Genomic DNA, 18,037 nt, shown 5'->3' on the forward strand with positions numbered 1-18,037 from the left:
ATTGGCATTTACATTTGTTCTAAACCAAACAACATATATTTAAAAAGAAACCTGTGGGCTGCAAACATCTATTTGTTTTTATCAGTTTTTTTGGGATGATGCCTTGATAAATTTTCTGAATAGCTGATCCATCCTTTAACTTACCACCTAACAATAACCTCAACTTCTACCATACAACCAACATGTTCTCATACTGACCTCTGAAAACTATGAAATCAGATTCACATTCACACATTCATTACCTCATCATGCTATTGATCACGAGATTTGTTCAGTGGAAATATGAGGAATGTTGTTTCCTTCACTCTTAATTTGCATTAATCATCACACATTGTGTTTTTAGTGTCTGATTCAACTGTGATTGTAAATTCAGATGAATTATTGCTCTGCTAAAGGTCATTTCCACCCTGTTAGAGTACAGCAAACTGCTGCATCACCATCAGCTTCTGCTCTACAACGTCTTTGTTGAGTTTTCATCTGAAACACAAATGCTAAGACAAGGAAAGTTTGATGAGCAGCACTAAATGAATTTAATAATTTCCCAAGGGACAAAATGAGTAAAGCCAAAAACAAGAAAAACCACTAGAAATAAAGGCAGTCACACAAGAGGATTAAAGGATTCAAACCCTTCACATATAGTGGATGTATTTCTAAACATCAGGAGAATGAAGAAGAAGATGGAGCCAGACCATTCACTACCGACAAACAGAATCAGCGGTGGAACAGAACAAGTGTTTATGGCACTAAAGTAAACTGACAGTTGAAGGTTTCCTTATGTCGGAGCAGTCACAGTAAAAAGGGAAAGGCCGGAGGGAAAAGCCCTCACCAGTCCCCCGCTCCAAAGACAAACCGTCTTGCACATTAGCATTACGTCCTCTGAGTGGAATACAAACAATGTTTGTATAATTCTTCTGTGAGCACATAAGGCAAAGACCAGCAGACCTCCCTCAGGCTGCACCTCAGCTTTGAGTCATTCTGTCTGCCTGTCTGTGTGGTTTGCATCACCCTCTTTCAATGTCACTCTCTTAAAGCTTTTTAACATAACTCGATGTCAATTAACAGAAAACAGCACTGTATATTTTAATGATGCAGAGTGAAGAATATTTGAGGGAGGATGTCACGTTAATCAGGCTGCAAAGAGGAGAAAATGCCAATGAAATGTATGTTGTCCATAGCTATATTTATATTGTTATTCATATTTATACTCATATGTATATGACAGTCTACATTTCAGCTTTGGTTTACATCTGTACTGACTAGGGCTGGGTATCCGATACAAAATGTTCAAAAGTTTGGCTATACTACGCGCCTGTGGTGCCAGGTACAAATAGATGCTTACAATGCAGCAAGGTAATTTCGGGGAAAACGAGGAACACTAGCAACATGATGAAGCACCTCATCAAGCACGGAACAAACTTCAGGGTGGAGAAGTTTTGAATGATCGAATGAAGTACTCAATTGGTATCGGTATCATTTTAAGGGTACTGGTATCGAAATTTTTTAAACAACACCCAGCCCTAGTACTGACCATATTTATTCAAGGAGCCACAGAGGCCCTTCCCCTCAGAAGGCCCACGTCCATTCTCTGATGAGTCACCACAGGGGAGAACTACACAATATGAGGACAGTATGTGGTCATAATGATATGGCTGATCGGTGTGGATACATATAAACCGTAGCAGTGCATCATTAGTTGTACAATATTAGTTGTCCCTGCTGAAACTAGCTTATGGGAGTGCTGCATTGTGTGGGTACTGGAGTTCTATTGTAGTTGTTAATACTTCTATATATTATACATAGACAAGTGCAAACATGGCATTTTGAATTTCGTAGTCTTTTATGTACTGGCTACAGATGATCTACCGATGATCGGCCTGGGCATGGGCGTTAGTGGACAGATTGAACTCACTTCCTTATATGCACAGCAGAAATGCAAACACATCTCTGGCGGTCTGCCGGGGTTATGATATTAAAACACTTTTTCTCAGTCAAGATGAGGCAGACGTGGGTTAAACAACTTTCCACTGTTGCTGCGTCTTAAGCGTCGACGCTTGTCACCTTATTTGGGCTCAACACACATGAGAATTGATCAGCAGGGAAAGGTGACACTTGCTTTAACTTGTCAAATCATGCAGCGCTGCACCTGAGATGTCTATTGTCTGGAGTATTTTTTCATGGTTTATAGACTGTAAGGAACCCCGCACTTGCCATTCCATGTGCGTCAACTGTTACTAGGGGCATGGCTGACAGTCATTCTAGTTACATAATTCTAGTCTCTCCAGATTCATAGAGAGAAAGAGTTCATAGGAGAAGTGCTCCAGTGTTCCACCTGGAAGTCTTTACCGACAATAAACAGCTGAACAGAAATAGAAGTGAACACATCGTGGTAGAGTCAAACTGCTAATGTTATGGATTAAAGGACAAAAAAAGCAATGAGGCAGCAATATAAGCACTTAAAATTTACAGCCACGGTAAATGGACATTCACTTCAAAGTACAGCTTTTACAGACCCATGAGATGACTGGACCCTGCAAGGTCTGCTCAGTAAACAGAGTTAACAGTCAAGAGCTATATATGCAGCATGTTCTCACTCTGAGGATGATGACCAACGTGGACTGATAAACATAATGTAAAAGGAGGCATGATGAACCGTCTGGAAAAAAAATGAGTAAAAAGAGGGTTTCACATTCATGAAGTTCTTCTACTCCATGGTGGGGGCTGGTTGTTCAGGGGCTGGACTTGGACCCTTAGTTCCAGTCAAAGGAACTCTGAATGCTTCAGCACCGATATTCCATGCTGGATCTGGACCAGTTTGGGGACGACCCCCTTCCTGTTCCAACGTGACTGAGCACCAGAGCACAAAGCAAGGCCCATAAAGACCTGGATGAGGACGAACTGGACTGGCCTCACAGAGTCCTGACCCCCATAGAACACATAGAACCCTCTTTAGGATGAATTAGATGAAGACTATGAGCCAGAACTTCTCCTCCAACATCACTAATGACAACTAATGGAAGAACTCACTCCTGAACCTGGGGAAAGTCTTCCCAGAAGAGCTGGAGGCGTCATTAAACCATTAAGAATGGGATGAAGCTCACATGCATGTAAAGGCAGTTCAGGGAAAACTTCTGGCAATATATTTAACCAAGCAGTTCGTTTGATGAGTTTCTGCAAGAGAAACTGTCCTTGAACATATTCCAATTGTGCTTTTAAAGACACAACCTGGATAATTGACACTCAAGACACTATTCAGATCCAGTGCCATGACCTGGATAACTGAGAACCTGAAAACCCAGAAGCTAGATGGAGTCCATCTAATTACTCCCTGGATCAGGACGAAGTACATTTGTGACCACACCCTGAGAACATAACACAGGAATCCAATGTTGTCCAGAGGATGAACAGACAGAATATTCTCACGGAATATTACAGTTACAGGAAAAGGTTTGGTTTAAATGACGTGCCCGTGTAGACAAGTTTGGGACATAGACCGCGCCCCAAGTCAAAAGGTGCTTCTCTTTGTTCTCCCTCTTCCACCTTTCATTCTAAGAAACAGGAGGACAAGGATCTGAAGCTTCCTGAGATTCCCTGGGTTCCTCTACCGTCATCCATACACACAAACCCTTCAGCTATTTCCATCCCATCCCCTTGACTCTTTCATAGGGATGGATACCATATTTATATTCTGTTCAACATGCACGTCACAAAACACCCTAAAAAATAATTTAAATAAAAGGCACCGTTTTTGGACAAAGTTTGTATGTTTTCATTCTTTGGGCACCGGTATCACCCCACACCTTTCTACCATTCTCATTCATCTCTCTCACTTCCTGTCTTCCTGTAAGGTGTGGTCTTTATTAGGGCTAGGTCGTTAAATCAAGCTCTAACCAGATCTCCTCCACCCTGATCCATGTGCTGCCAAAGGTTTCCAACAAGAGAGTTTGCTCTCACCCAGGAATGTGTTGTGGATGCTGCTTCTTTAGTTCAAACTTAATTTGGATCTTTTCTTCTGTTCTGATGTTGTGCAGCCTCACATAAAAAATACAAAGGCTTCTTTCTTGCTCTATTTTGAAAACATAGCAGCACTGAAACTAGAAACCTCCTCCAGAGAAAAATTATGCTAATGACTTATATTAAGTTATTTTCATCTGGGCCGTGTGACTCAATGTCTCTGCTCTTAGTGCTTGAATCTCATCAACTTAAAGCAACACAGCTGTGGACCGACTTCACAGCAGAGTGTAAGGAAGACATGTTGGCGACTATCCACTGGGAGATTTACAAATGAATGAATGTGAGTGAGACTGTTGTAAAACCAAACCACTGCTGTAGCTGCACACTACATGAGTGACACACATGGGAAATAGTTAGGGGCAATGCAAGTGACATTTTACTTACTTCAGTACATTTAACTACAAGACGGCTACACACATAACTACAAATAGTATTATTATTAGTGCTGTTATTATTATTTAACTTATGCACGAGTGAAATACAATATTAAACTGAAGAATGAAAAATAAATGAGACACGTGAAATAATATTATTTGCACAATAAATTCATAATACAAATCATTTAGATATGGGTCTGGATTTATTTTACATTTATACTTCAAAACTGCATTGTTATAGAAATGTTTGTGTTCATTAAATCGAGTTTCGTACAGTAAGTAGCAGAATGTGATACATTTAGAGTGTAATATTTCACATTCCTCTCATGAGCTAAAAGTAAATACAACGGAATTTATCCCCTCTCAATGTATTTATTTATGTTCCCTTTGGCCCACGCAGAAAATCAGATGTTCCTGAGTCTCACATTTCCATCCACATCTTAATTATTTAGCTTTCTTGACCTCTATGCTTTCCATGTTTTTCCATCTGTGTAATTACCCTCGTTCTGTTTCCAGGAAAATGCTGTTTTCCAGCTCAGTCATACAATCTAAGAGTGGCTAATGACACCGTGTCACGCGAGTGTGTAAAGAAGACAGAGTGCTGTCAACAGTCCACCATCAAAGGACAAGCTGAAAACAACAGATACGTGTAGTAAACACAGATAAGTGGTCGGTTCTTGGTCAGGACACATTAACCAAGATTTGAGGTTTATTTAGGGATTACGTCAGTATATTGACTCTCAGGGGTCAGTTTAGTGCTTTAAACATTAGATCAGGTGTTTTCCAGGACGTTTGCTTAGTTTTTTTTTTTTTTTTTCGACTTTTCCTTGAGTGTTTTAGATTGGAGCATAAATGTTTACGACCACATCAGCAGATGAACACATGCCTCATACAGTACTTTTACAAAACCGTTTGTCATTTTATGTCTCTGCATCGCAGCATCATCAGTGAAGACTTCTGATTGGATGCTGTCGGTAGAACTGCCATCACTACAGACTGTGTTTTCATGAATTTTTTATTGGATGAAATGCCACAAAGTGTAGGCGTGGATGTTCCTCCAAAGATCAGCCTCATCTGAACAGTGGACATTGTGATTACTGGTTTGGTTTAGCTCCAAGGAATCATTTGTGAACTAAAACAACTAAATGAAACTAAAGTGTGCGTCTGTGTCCTTGAAAAAGCCTCGGACCATGAAAGTATGGTTCTGGTTCTGTATCAGCGCCGCTGGGAGTCGGAACACTAAATGTTATGCACAAAATATTAAACCTCTTCTGTTCAGTGACAGTGTTCATACTGAGCTGTTTATGCGGCTAATGAAAGTGTGTAATTTGTTCCACAGTGCCGGCACAGCCTCCCTCTTCCACTCCTTCAGCTGGTTCCTGGTAAAAAGTAAATGTTGCGATATGTGTATTTAACTCTGTTGAAGTCTTTCATAATGCGTGGCTGGGAAATGGTTCACTAGATTGTAAATAATAGCAACATGTCCTGCACATCCTAAACCAAAAGTGTTGTGTTCCAAAAGACTAACGCACGGTTCAGATGATTTGTTTACACATAGTCAGAGTATTAGTGAACACTCAGGTGAAGAGAAATATCAAACAGTAAATGTTATTGCACCTGTGAAGTTAAAGACATTATTGGGACTATTATGATACTAAAAGACTGAATGATCTCAGAGTTTCAGTTTGAGATCTTTCATTTTAAGAGTAACAAAAAGAACTTGTGTTGAAATCTGCATGTAAAAATTTTGTAGACACACACAAATGGAAAGTGCTTTTCCGTCCCCCGTCCAGCTGGGATAGTTCATCGTGCTTTGTGTTGTGAGTTTCACGCACACACTGAACCTCAGACTGCTCGTTACTGCTGTGCAATCACATATAGTGACTCACATTAAATACTACAACATACGCACATCGTGACTCGCGTTGAATACTATATCAGTGAGAGTCAGAGTGAAAGCATGAAAGGGGAGTATGGGCGGGTAAACTCATCACTTGCAGATTGAATTAAATGAAAATGAAAAACGCGGGGTCTGTGACCGGGAGGGGGAAAACCGCTCTGTCGCTCCAGGATCTTTCCTGGAAACGTCTTGTCCTACTTCTGAGTGGTTAAGCTTCACAAATAGATTTATTACATCCGTAACCCTGATGATCATGCTCTGGCTTATGAGAAAAACTGGCCCTCAGAGCACAAACAAGATGAAGTGATGTCTCAGTCAAGCTATAATGTTGCGCCTTGTATCTGAATGGACATTCTTACTGCTCATTAAAGTCTGCGGTCTGAGCACAACAGCCAATAAACCCTGTATATGCATCATTTACTCGCTGATTCTCTTATTCCACGCTGTATTTACATCTGATATTACAACAACTATTCATTCCTTATTATTCAACGCCTTGGATGCATCTGTGTATATTTGAACAAACTGTGGGTAGTTTCTGTTGTTGTATAAACTCCTACATGGCCTTCGTCACTGTGACATCATGATGTCAGCTGGAGGCAAAACAGAGGGAAGCTGGAGGCGAACACCGTGAAAATGACGTCTCTCCGTGTGTTTGGTGCCAAAACCGAAAAATCGAAAACATTAACTAAAGTTTTATCACATACCAGCCACTGCCAGTCTTTGGTTCATTAGATTCACATGCATCACCAGTTTCATCATGGATAACCTTATGGGTTAGATTAAATCGTGACTGAAATTACTTTAAGTTAAACATTATCCGGGCAATTCTTGTTACATGTTAATGCTAATGCTAACTGTGAGCTAACGCAACATTAGCTGCGTGTTTCAGGGGTGTCAAAGCAGAAGTGGCATTTACTTAGTTCCCCTCCACAGTGGTTCCTCTTACTTCCTGTAATATCTTTGTTGGAGAGGTATCATTTGCTAAAGACAGACCAGACTTTGTCCCCTCTGTGTCCTTTGGTCAAATCGTCCATCCAGTGAGTGAGAGTGTAGAGATCGGTGAACATAGTCCCATCAGTCAGAGTCCACTTTTTAAAATAACACTCAGGGTTTCAGGGAGTGAGTGTGTTAGTATATTCTCTAAAATATACGTTTTCCTCGTCCATCCCAGTCAAAACAGTCCATTAAACAGTAACCGCCGTTTACAGGCTAGAATGTTGTTTTGCCTCCAGCTAAGCCCCGCCCCTCAGAAAACCTGCTGTGAAGGGATCTAAACTCTGCAACATTTGAAACAACCAAACCTCCTTCTCCTGTCAGACTGTAGACAATGACCTGCAGCAGGTTCCTATCACACGCTGGAGATCAGGTCATTTCTTCATGTGCATCTCTAAGCGTTCACCATCGAATCGATCCTGCCACATATCGTTTTGAATTTTATTTTGCGGATAAAATTGAGTTTGGGATTACGATTTTTTTCTTTTATTTTTCTAATGACTTGTTAATGCCACTTTGAAACATAATCAAAGCGCATGTTCTCCTTCTACGACAGCATGTACCTGACTGGTGGAGGGCTAAAGTGGTGGAGGATGGTTTTCTGGGCCTACACAAGTTTTTGAATCTGAGTCAGGATGGAGGCAAATAAAACAACTAAAAGAAGAAGTACACAAGAGACTCAGTGGGAAACACAACAGGCAGTAGTGATGTTGGATACCAAAGATTTCCTTTCTGATCTGATCCTGAGCAAAATTCAGGCTGGTATCGGCGATACCGATCTGATATCGATACCTTGTTTAAATACACCCTAATGTGTCTGGTAATCCAAAAAAAGTAGTGTATTCCAAATCCTAGCTTCAATAAGAGTCTAAGTCCTCAGAGGTATGGACATTATCGGTGGTTTTGACATTACAGTATCGAACTGCACATCAACAACAAGTTCAAGAAGATTCAAGATGAATTTACATCCAAATCAGGTCAATGAAGTAGGAATGACAACAGTTCGAATATGTGCTCTCCCAAAAGTAACGGGGCAAATCAAACTTTCACATTTTGATACTTGGTTGCAAGTAATTACAGCCAATTACAGGCTGAAGTCTGGAAGGTACAGACAAAACCAGCCGCTGGGTTTCATCCCTGGTGATGCTCTGCAAAGCCTCTACTGCAAATGTCTTCAGGTCCTGCTGGTTCTTGGGGCATTTTCCCTCAGTTTTGTCTTCAGTAAGTGAAATGCATGCTCAGCCAGATTCGGGTCAGGGGACTGACTTGCCCTCACCCTAACCCCTATCCCGTTGCATAACATTCCACTTCTGCGTCTTACAGAACTCTTTGCTTCGAGTCATTGTCCATCTGCACGGTGAAGCACCATCCAATGAGTTCTGACGCATTTGACTGAATATGAGCAGATATCATTCCCCGAATCGATCCTGCTGCTTTTGTCAGTCGTCACATCGTCCATCCATCGGCAGCCAAACATGATCACGCCATTGTTACAGGTTTTGGGTGAGGGGACAAGTGGCAGGTTGCTGTTTCCTGTTCTTCAGGAGAAATAAAGGGTCAGAACGAGTCGTTTTGCTGGCAGCTCTTGAATGAATGACGAGGGGCTTCCCCTGCCACAGAAAAGAGACACCGCCAGACAAACCAACGCTACTCCACCTATTGTCCCAACTGTGCTACTGCATGAAATTGTTCAGTGGACAAATATGCTAATACCGCATGAAACAGACACAGGTCTTCTGGGTCTTTCATGTTGCTGTCCTTTCTTATTCCGAACAGTCAATTTGACCACACTTGCTGTTCTTGCTATTACTCTAACGGGTTTGTTTGGATTTTCCAGCCTAATGATGGCTGGTAAATGGGATAATCAGGTAATAACACACACCTGGTCACGGAACAGCTGAGCAGACACACCTACAAACTGCTGTCATTCCTTCAGCTGTTGACATGATATCCATGTAAATACCCTCAAATTAAAGCGGTAAGTCTGCAGTTGAATCTTTTAGTTCAAATCCGTTGTGGTTGTGTATAGAGCCACAAAGATGAGAATTGTGTGAATGTCTCAGTATCTATGGACCTGATTGTATATGTGCTGCTAGATATGTCCTGTATGTATTTATGTCAGGGGTTGTTCACCCAGTCTGGGTCCACTGTTCCCTTCACCTTCCACGACGTCCTCCACTATCCATTACCAGGTTCTCCACTACCTTTACTCGCACACATTCATGCTGCTATGTTGCTATTTTTTTAAATGTATATTTCCACTTTTGTGTATCTTTTATTCTGTATCTATACTGTGCAATTTCTTATTTTATTGAAAATTCAATGCAAATGCAAATTCATTCCAGGCCAGACTGAACCCTCTGGAGGGCCAGTTTTGGCCCCCGGGCCTTACGTTTGACACCCCTGATTTAGGACCTATATACTATAGTTACTTCTGGGGAAATAATTTGGGAATAATTTCATTCAGTATGGTTGCAAATGAAAAATAAAAATCCTTGAATCATCTTTCCTGATCTTCTCCTGACTCATTTTTCTTTCATCTTAGGTCACGTCTCTGAGGTTCATTTGTCATCAGTCTCCTTCCTTCTTCCTTCCTCCCTAGTCTAGTTATCCAGCGATACCCAGTGATCCTGAACGCACCACAACACATCATCACACGGCTTCAAGAATTCAAGAATTCTTTTAAACAAAAACTGCACTGCACATGTTAAACAAACATAACTGTGGAAGGATTCGTCCTCTTTGAAACGTCTCAAACTTTAAAAACACATTTTATCCTGGTATTTCATTTTCGTTCCCTGTTTAATCCTCTGTGACTGCCTGTGGCCTCCACCAGAACGTGGTCTATGTGGAACCACTTTGTCAAACTATTCATTCCAGCTCCTCTAACCCACTTATTTGCTCTGATGAACCTTTCATTAAACCTCTCATCTAAAGCAGTTCTGCTGAACACGTGCTGCTTTTACTTGGTTGAGAGTATATAATTCACATTTAGACCATAGTGATTCTCCTAGATTATATATTTGAAGACAGACATTAAGGCTGTATTTCTAAATAAAGGTTTGAAGAATTTATCTTGACCTTCTTTTTTTTTTCTTTTTTAATCATCCTGAAAAGAAAAGTTGTTTTATTCTGAATTGTTTTTTTAAAAAGATAAATTGAATCCACGTCTCCAGGGAGAGGACGTGTATCCCAGGGTTATTTTTCAGGGTTTTTGACCCGGTGATGATCTTTGGACTGAGATGTCACTTTCAGTCTCTTCGGATCTTCTTGCGTCGTATCTGTCGTGTGCAGAAGCGGTTTCTATGACCCAGATTATCGGTGATAATCATGTGACTAACTGAAACCTTGAGAGGCACAATGATCACGTTGTGAAATAAAGAGTTGGTTTCTGTGGTGAACCATGTTCCTCCCCACATACATCTACTCACTGTGTTAATGTCGTGCCTAAACATAAATGAATCACTTGACTTTAAATACGAGTCATACTGCCCTCCCGGAAAAAAAACAGAAAACAAAACAAAAAACAACACAAACTGAAACAGAAATTACATGTTTTGTCCACTAGGTGTCGCCACAGTAACACTCTCGTCAGAGCCGCTGATACTGATGTATTCAGCTCACTATAGTCGATTACTGCTCTCAAGATTTTTCATTTTTATCTTTAAATGGTAAAAGGGATTTTTTTTAAATACAACAACTCTTCTCAGACACTGTAATGGGATCAGACTGTTATCACAGCTGAGGAGGACTTGTTACGTCATTCAGGATGTGATGGAGCTCTAAACTCTGAACTCAGCCTCTCCGAGGGTCTCAGCATCCAAAGGGAAAACTGTGTATGGCAGAGAGACGATCACTGCTGTTAAGACTTTCCAGTTTCTGCTCCTGAATCATGAGGGTGATGTATTTTTGGAGCGTGTTTGGGGTTTTTTTGTGAGGCAGGTGGAAAATGTAAATGTTATTCTTATCCTACTGTTTCCAGACCCCGGAGAGCTTCACAGGAAGGAGAGGAAACCGTGAACATTTGAAGATCGAGAAAAACCGATATCTACTTTCATTCATTTCAATTTGCTGGTATTATTCTTCAAAAGTAAATTTCATTCATTCATTCATTCATTCATTCATTCAAAGAGTCAAATAAAGTTAAATAAATCTGCACACACAGGTCTTTGCAGTGAAAAATAACCACCTCCTAGACAGACAGACAGACAGACAGACAGACAGACAGACAGACAGACAGACAGATAGATAGATAGATAGATAGATAGATAGATAGATAGATAGATAGATAGATAGATAGATAGATAGATAGATAGGTCTCTCATGTGTAGTACTTATTTGATATCTTTCATATTGTCAGTCATGTCAGACAATAAACCCTTCGACTCTTTGGTGATTGATTCCAGTCATTAATTAGATGAAAAAGGTGACTCGTTTGTTCCGACGAATCCATTAGGCTGGTGGGGGGAGGTGGGGGTGGGGGTGTGAGGTTGAAGAATAAAAGGGCTGGGAGCTGAAGGCAGCTCCATCCTCCTGACGGACTCATCCTCCCGCCGCAGGCTGCAACAACACACAACAGTCACCATGGTAGGTGGAGACTGGTGGTGGCGCTCTGTCGGGATCTGACTGTCAGAGGACGTGACTGACAGAAACACGATGTTGGCTCTCATCTGATTCGGGAGAAAATGCAAAATCTAGATTTTGCTTTATTTATTTTATTTAATTTTACTTGTAGCTGATCTTTTGGATTGTTGATTGTCCAGATGAACCTGCGCGTCTTTATTTTCCTTCTTGCACCCTCTGTTCTCCGGTGGTGAAGGCTTTCTTATATGTTCTGTAGACTATTCCTGGCTAAACTCTCCTTCCTTCATTCCAGATGCTCTTATCGCTCCTCTCGGTGTTCTTGCTGCCGCTGCGCAGCGCTCAGGTGGCCGGAGCCGCCTCCCCTCTCCTGACCTTCGAAGACACGGACCCTTTAACCGGCGTGACCGTGCAGTGTGACCTCTGTCCGCCGGGGAGATACCTGCGCGCCAGCTGCTCGTCCACGCGCAAGAGCGACTGCGCCCAGTGTCCGCCGGGCTCCTTCACCGAGCTGTGGAACTACATTCCAAGGTGCCTCCGCTGCTCCGTGTGCGGACACGACCAGGTGGTGAAGAGCGAGTGCACGCCCAGCAGGGACTGCCAATGCCAGTGCAAACCGGGCTACTACTTCAAAAAGGACAGCGACATGTGCGCCCGCCACAGCGAGTGTCCGTCCGGGCATGGAGTGCTGACCGCAGGTAGGATCACCGTCAGACATCGGGGTGTCATTTAGTTCTAAACTTCACCCGAGTCCGCGCTGCCAGGTGCAGAATATTCAGTTGAGTTCAGTATTTGGAAGTGTGAGGTATGAGGCGACTCCTAGTGGTGGCACATACGAAACAAGATCTGGACGTTTTCTTCATTTTCTGAAATTTATAGTGAGATTTGATTCGTATCAGCCTGTAGAGCGGGAGATTTGGCCCAGGGGCCATATTCAGCCCAGTCTGGCCAAAAGGGGACCGGACCCTGAACACAACAGAATAAAAACCTAAAGCACTGTTTCCTTTTAGTTTAATAAGAGAAAACACTTCTTCCATAACCTGAAATTTCTTCAAAAGATGTGTGTGCTTTACAGCTTACAGGTCACACTGGCTCAAAAAAAAAAAAAAAAAAAAAAAAAAAGGCATGGAACATTTAGACACATCTTGTCAAGACCTAAATCTATATTTAATTTAAATCTGTGCAGTAATCCTGACTCGCCACACCATACAAACTAGAGTGGAACAAAGTCAACTCATCCCTCTGCTTTGGAAGTGTCGAAAATTTATATATATATAAGAAAACTCTGGCTTGGATGAAATGAACAGTTCAGACAGAAAACTGGTTGATTCTAACAGGGCTCGTGATTTCTTCAGCATGATTCCATCCCCAAATTATTGCTTTGATGGTAATGCTATGTCACTAGCATTAAGGTACCTAGTAGAGGGCTGCATTGGAATTCAAAACCTGTGGGAGCGGGCGCCTAAAAAAAAAAAAAAAAGGCTGACATTTGGAGAAACTTCTCAACTGTCTGTGACGAACGAACTGAACTTTGTTAGTTGTAACGAATGTCCAAAAATACTAGTCTACAATGGACACAAATCCGGCTCCTCTGGGTTGAGGCGACACACCTGCTCTGTTCTCCAGGAAAACGAAACAAACAACCCCATGAATGTCTTTATCAATAGCCTATAAAATGACACAAAATCACTGCATTTCTATTATTATTCGGGTACAAATACTCAAAGTTTTGCGGGAGCGGGCGGTAATGGTCAGAAATTCAGCGGGAGCGAGATGAAGAAAACAGGGCTCTGGTATCTGGCTTTCACTGCTGCATCACTGGCCTCTCGGCTCCAGGTTAAAACCTTCATGGGAAATGAATCCCGTCGGCCACACCGGGCCCTCTGGTGGTCCGGCTTTGACACCCCTGCTCTAGAGGCTGAACCCATACTGTTGCCAGCAGACTGGTGTGAACACGTCGACTTTAAGCCAGTGCATACGGGAAGGAAGCAGTTTGTGTCTCAGTCTGCAGTTTACTGGGTGTTTGTCATTGCAGAGGAAGTAAACTTTGTGAACTGATCCACTTCTGCATCTGCAACATTTTGAGCAGGGCTCAGATGTAACTCTCGGTCATTTTACTGGCTCCAGAAAACTTAGATGGGTCATTCTCAAAGCCTTTTTGGTCATTTGGATATAAACCAGCCCACCACTGACTTTCCAAAGTGTATTTGATTTGTGAGATAGAGGCTACAGCTACATGTCTGACTGGCGTCACCGATTTTCATTAAAGTGAAACGTTCTGTGTGTTCTCCTGCAGGTACACCTGATCACAACACAGTGTGCCAGGTTTGCTCCAATGGCACCTTCTCCAACACTTCCTCTGCTCAACATAACTGCACAGAGCACAAGACGTGTAGCGGTGCAGGGCTGATACTGGTGCTGAAGGGCTCCAGCTGGCACGACAGTCTGTGTGCAAACTCTGCAGACCCCAAAGGTAGGTTCACCTCTTCAAAACGCTTTCTGGATTTCTAGAGGTCCACTTATTTTGGTAACACGATGACCCAAGCGACTGAGAACCTTCAGACATTCATTTTTTTTTCCAAATTGCATTTTGATGCATTTATTGTTGACATGGCAGCCAGACTGAACATTGTAGACAAAGTTATAATTCACAAAATAAAGAAGACACTGGGTTTGTTTAGATCCCTGTCCCTGTCACCCCCATGCAGCAGATATCTAAAACTTTCACTTCTCGTATCTCTGTGCTCTTTCAGTTTCTACTCTTTGGAAAAGGAATGAATGTCTCTGCTTCGTGTCCAGCCTCTGTTCTGGGTATTTTATTGTTTCTGTTCTTTGCTTCTTGCAGACGGAGCCGAATACCTCCGAGAAATCCTGCCCGCTTTCTTCCTTCACCACAAACTTAACGTGAAGCGGCTGCGTAGAATCGTGAACAGGCTCCTGCCACAGGACGGCAGGAGACACGTAGCAGCGGACCTTAACACCTCCGAGCTTCATGCGCGTATCAACTCGTGGGCTGCCTCTGCGACACCAAGCCAGATCCGGCAGCTTCTGTCGATACTGATCAAAACCGGGACCAATGGAGCAGAAAGGCTAAAGAACAGGCTGGACAGAATTGAGGCTAATCTTAGAGAGCATTCCAGTATAGGGAACGAGGTGGGTGTTTAATGACGTCGTAGACTAGAGAATATGTAGTGCAACAACTTTGACTGGTCTTGAGTTCATTTAAGAAGGTTTTTCTCTTGTGTAGTTTAAATAGTAGCCCTATTTGAGATGTACTCTCAATGCTGCCGCTGGTCCATTTCGAATAGTTAAAGAAGAAACCCGGTGAATCCAAGAAACATTCTTACGTACTTCTATCATCATGCTCATTTAGCATTCTGCCTTTTTCACTTTTTTTATATCCTCCTGCTTTTTCATACAATGATCCAAACAATCCAAAAATGATTTTGCCACCAAGCTTGACATTCAGTCCTGTATTTCCAAATGAATAAATGTTATAACCCATAGTTCCAGGGAAGCATGCTTTGCGGGATGTTTATGATGCCATGTGTAGATCTTTTGCTGTCTAGCTCTAGTCATGTTTGCTGCAGAACAACAATGCTTGCTACTGCAAGAACTACTGAATTCCAAAACACAAGTTCCTTCTGTCTTGTGTTTGGGAGCAAGAGAACCTACAGAATCAACACACAATATTCAGAAAAGAAGGTATTAACCTTTGAAGAACAGAAGGTGTTGACCCACAGTATATCTACCTCTTCATATGCCTGCAGTTAAAAGTCAATGTTGCATTGATTCTGCTTATTTCAAACGATTTATAGTTTTATGTAACAGTTTGAGTTGTGAGCGGAGGTCTTTAATTTATTTTTGCTATATTTATACATGCAATAGTTGTTGTGTTTGTTATTTTTTTACCTAAAGAATGAGTAGCATTTTATGCAGGTCATGTTGCTCTGAATAATGTACCAATAAAAATGACTTAGCATACAACAAGTGGTAGTCTGTGATTTTATAAAAACAAATAAAGGAAATTAACAAAAAATTAGAAGACATGGTGAGATAAATGCACAGATGTGGCTTGGTATGCACCAAAGAGTCAGTTCAGTTACTGGTGGCAGTAATAGAAGACAAAATATTTCTTTAAGACCAGGTCAAAAACTACTCGGTGCATCAAAACTGCAAAAACACATATGAAACCTTTAGCCTTAAACGGATCTACTGGATTTGAAAAGCTGACAATTCAACACTATGATGCAAACTGGATTCTCAGATACTGAAGCGATTCCAGTCCTGAATCAATGAATCAGTCAATCGATCTTTATTTACAGCAGGTAAAATAAGTATTGAACACATCACAATGTTTCATAGTGAACATGTTTCTAAAGGTGATATTCACATGAAATGTTCACCAGGTGTTGGTAACAACCCAAACAATCCACACATAGAAAGAAACCAAAACTAATGAGTTCAGAAATGAAGTTATGTGTAATAATGTAAAATAACGGAGGGAAAAAGTCTTGAACACACTTACTGATATTTATTTAATACTAGAAAAGCCTTTGTTGGTGATGAAGCTTCCAGACGCCTCCTGTTTGGAGAAACTAGTCTCATGCTGCTCAGGTTCTTCCTCACAAACAGTCTTTAGATCTAGAAGGTTCTTGAAGCCTCTTCTATCAGCTCTGATTTTTAGTTCTGTCCATAGATGTCCAGGTGGATTCCAGTCAGCTGATTGGCTGGGCCGTTCTAGCAGCTTTATTCTCTTTATCTGAAGCTGGTGGAGAGTTTCCTTGGCTCTGTGTTTGGGATCAGTGTCTTACTGAAACGTCCACCCTCGTTTCATCTTCATCATTCTGGTCGATGGCAGCAGATTTTTATCAAGAACGTCTCGGTACATTTTTCCATTCATCCTCCCTTCAGTTATATGAAGTTTGCCAGTAGCATATGTAGAAAAACAGCCCCACACCGTGATGTTCCACCTCCAGACTTCACTGTCGTATGGTGTTTCTGGGCTGATGTGCATTGTGTCCTCCAGACATGGTGTGTGTTATAGCATCCAAAGAGTTCAGTTTTGCTCTCATCTGACCAGACTATGTTCTCCCAGTATTTTACAGGCTTATCCAAATGTTGTGCAGCAAACTTTAGATGAGCTTCAACATGCTTTTTCTTCAGACATGGAGTCACCTTTAGAAATATGTTTACTATGAAAAATTGTGATGCGTTCAATACTTATTTTACCTGCTGTATATAGCACTTTTCATATAAAAAAGCAGCCCAAAGTGCTTTACACAAATAAAAACATAAAACATTACAACAAGAAACAAAATCAGGAAACCACCACCACATACGTACACATGCCAAGCATGGCAGGCCCCCACAAGAAAACACCGGAGAACTGAAATGCTGAAACAATAAGATGTGGTAATTAGAATAAATAGAAATAAAGATAATAAAATAGTAAATAAAAGTTAAAACACTCTCTACTAATAAAAATAGGTTATAAAAAGAAATAACCATGTAAAAATAAGCCACATAAAACACAAATAAGATAACTAAAAATCCAATGTGATAAAATAGAGTTAATAGGAATTAAAATCATGAAAAGGCCTGATTAAAAAGGGGAGTCTTTTTAAAAGTATCAGCAGAGTCTGAGGCCCTGAGGTTCTCCAGCTGTTCCACAGTCGGGGCCATAATAACTGAATACTGCCTCCACATGTGTCCTAGATCTAACTTGTGGTACTGATAAAAGGCCGGCGCCAGAGGACCTCTGGGTTTGTGAGGGTTGATACGGTAAAAGCAGGTCAGACAAATAAGAAGGCCAAAGACCCTAAAAGAACCTTAAAATCCTGAAGCACACGGGGAGAACAATGCAGAGCTTTTAAAACCAGTGGAATGTGTCCCTGCCCTCTGGTCCTCGTCAGCACACGAGAGGCTGAATTTTGTTAAAGTTGTTCTTTTAGTGAAGACGAGAGAGCAGAGCATTACAATAATCCAGACGACGGAAGATAAAAGCATCAGAAACAGGTCGACTGTGGCTATATTCTGAAGGTGGTATAAATCTATTTTTGTTACACTTTTGATATGTGGAATAAAACCAAGCTCAGAGTCAAAAATCACACCCTGAATTAATACAGATTGTGATTGTCTTAATGTCCTGTAGATTTGGTAAAAGTTTCTC

General features: G+C 41.4%; 1 protein-coding gene and 1 long non-coding RNA gene across 2 annotated transcripts in view; one reads left to right on the forward strand and one right to left on the reverse strand.

Annotated features, from left to right (window-relative positions):
- Positions 1–18,037, reverse strand: part of LOC125019802 — a 54,287-nt gene that overhangs the window by 8,738 nt on the left and 27,512 nt on the right. The gene's annotated exons all lie outside the window — the stretch shown is intronic.
- Positions 11,764–15,852, forward strand: LOC125019768 (tumor necrosis factor receptor superfamily member 6B-like). The gene is made up of 4 exons (XM_047604747.1): positions 11,764–11,871; positions 12,161–12,563; positions 14,162–14,338; positions 14,711–15,852. The coding sequence occupies exons 1-4, from the start codon at positions 11,869–11,871 to the stop codon at positions 15,028–15,030; spliced, it is 903 nt and encodes a 300-aa protein (XP_047460703.1). The 5' UTR covers positions 11,764–11,868; the 3' UTR covers positions 15,031–15,852.

Source organism: Mugil cephalus, chromosome 14 (assembly GCF_022458985.1).
Source record: "Mugil cephalus isolate CIBA_MC_2020 chromosome 14, CIBA_Mcephalus_1.1, whole genome shotgun sequence".
In the NCBI taxonomy this organism is placed as follows: domain Eukaryota; kingdom Metazoa; phylum Chordata; class Actinopteri; order Mugiliformes; family Mugilidae; genus Mugil; species Mugil cephalus.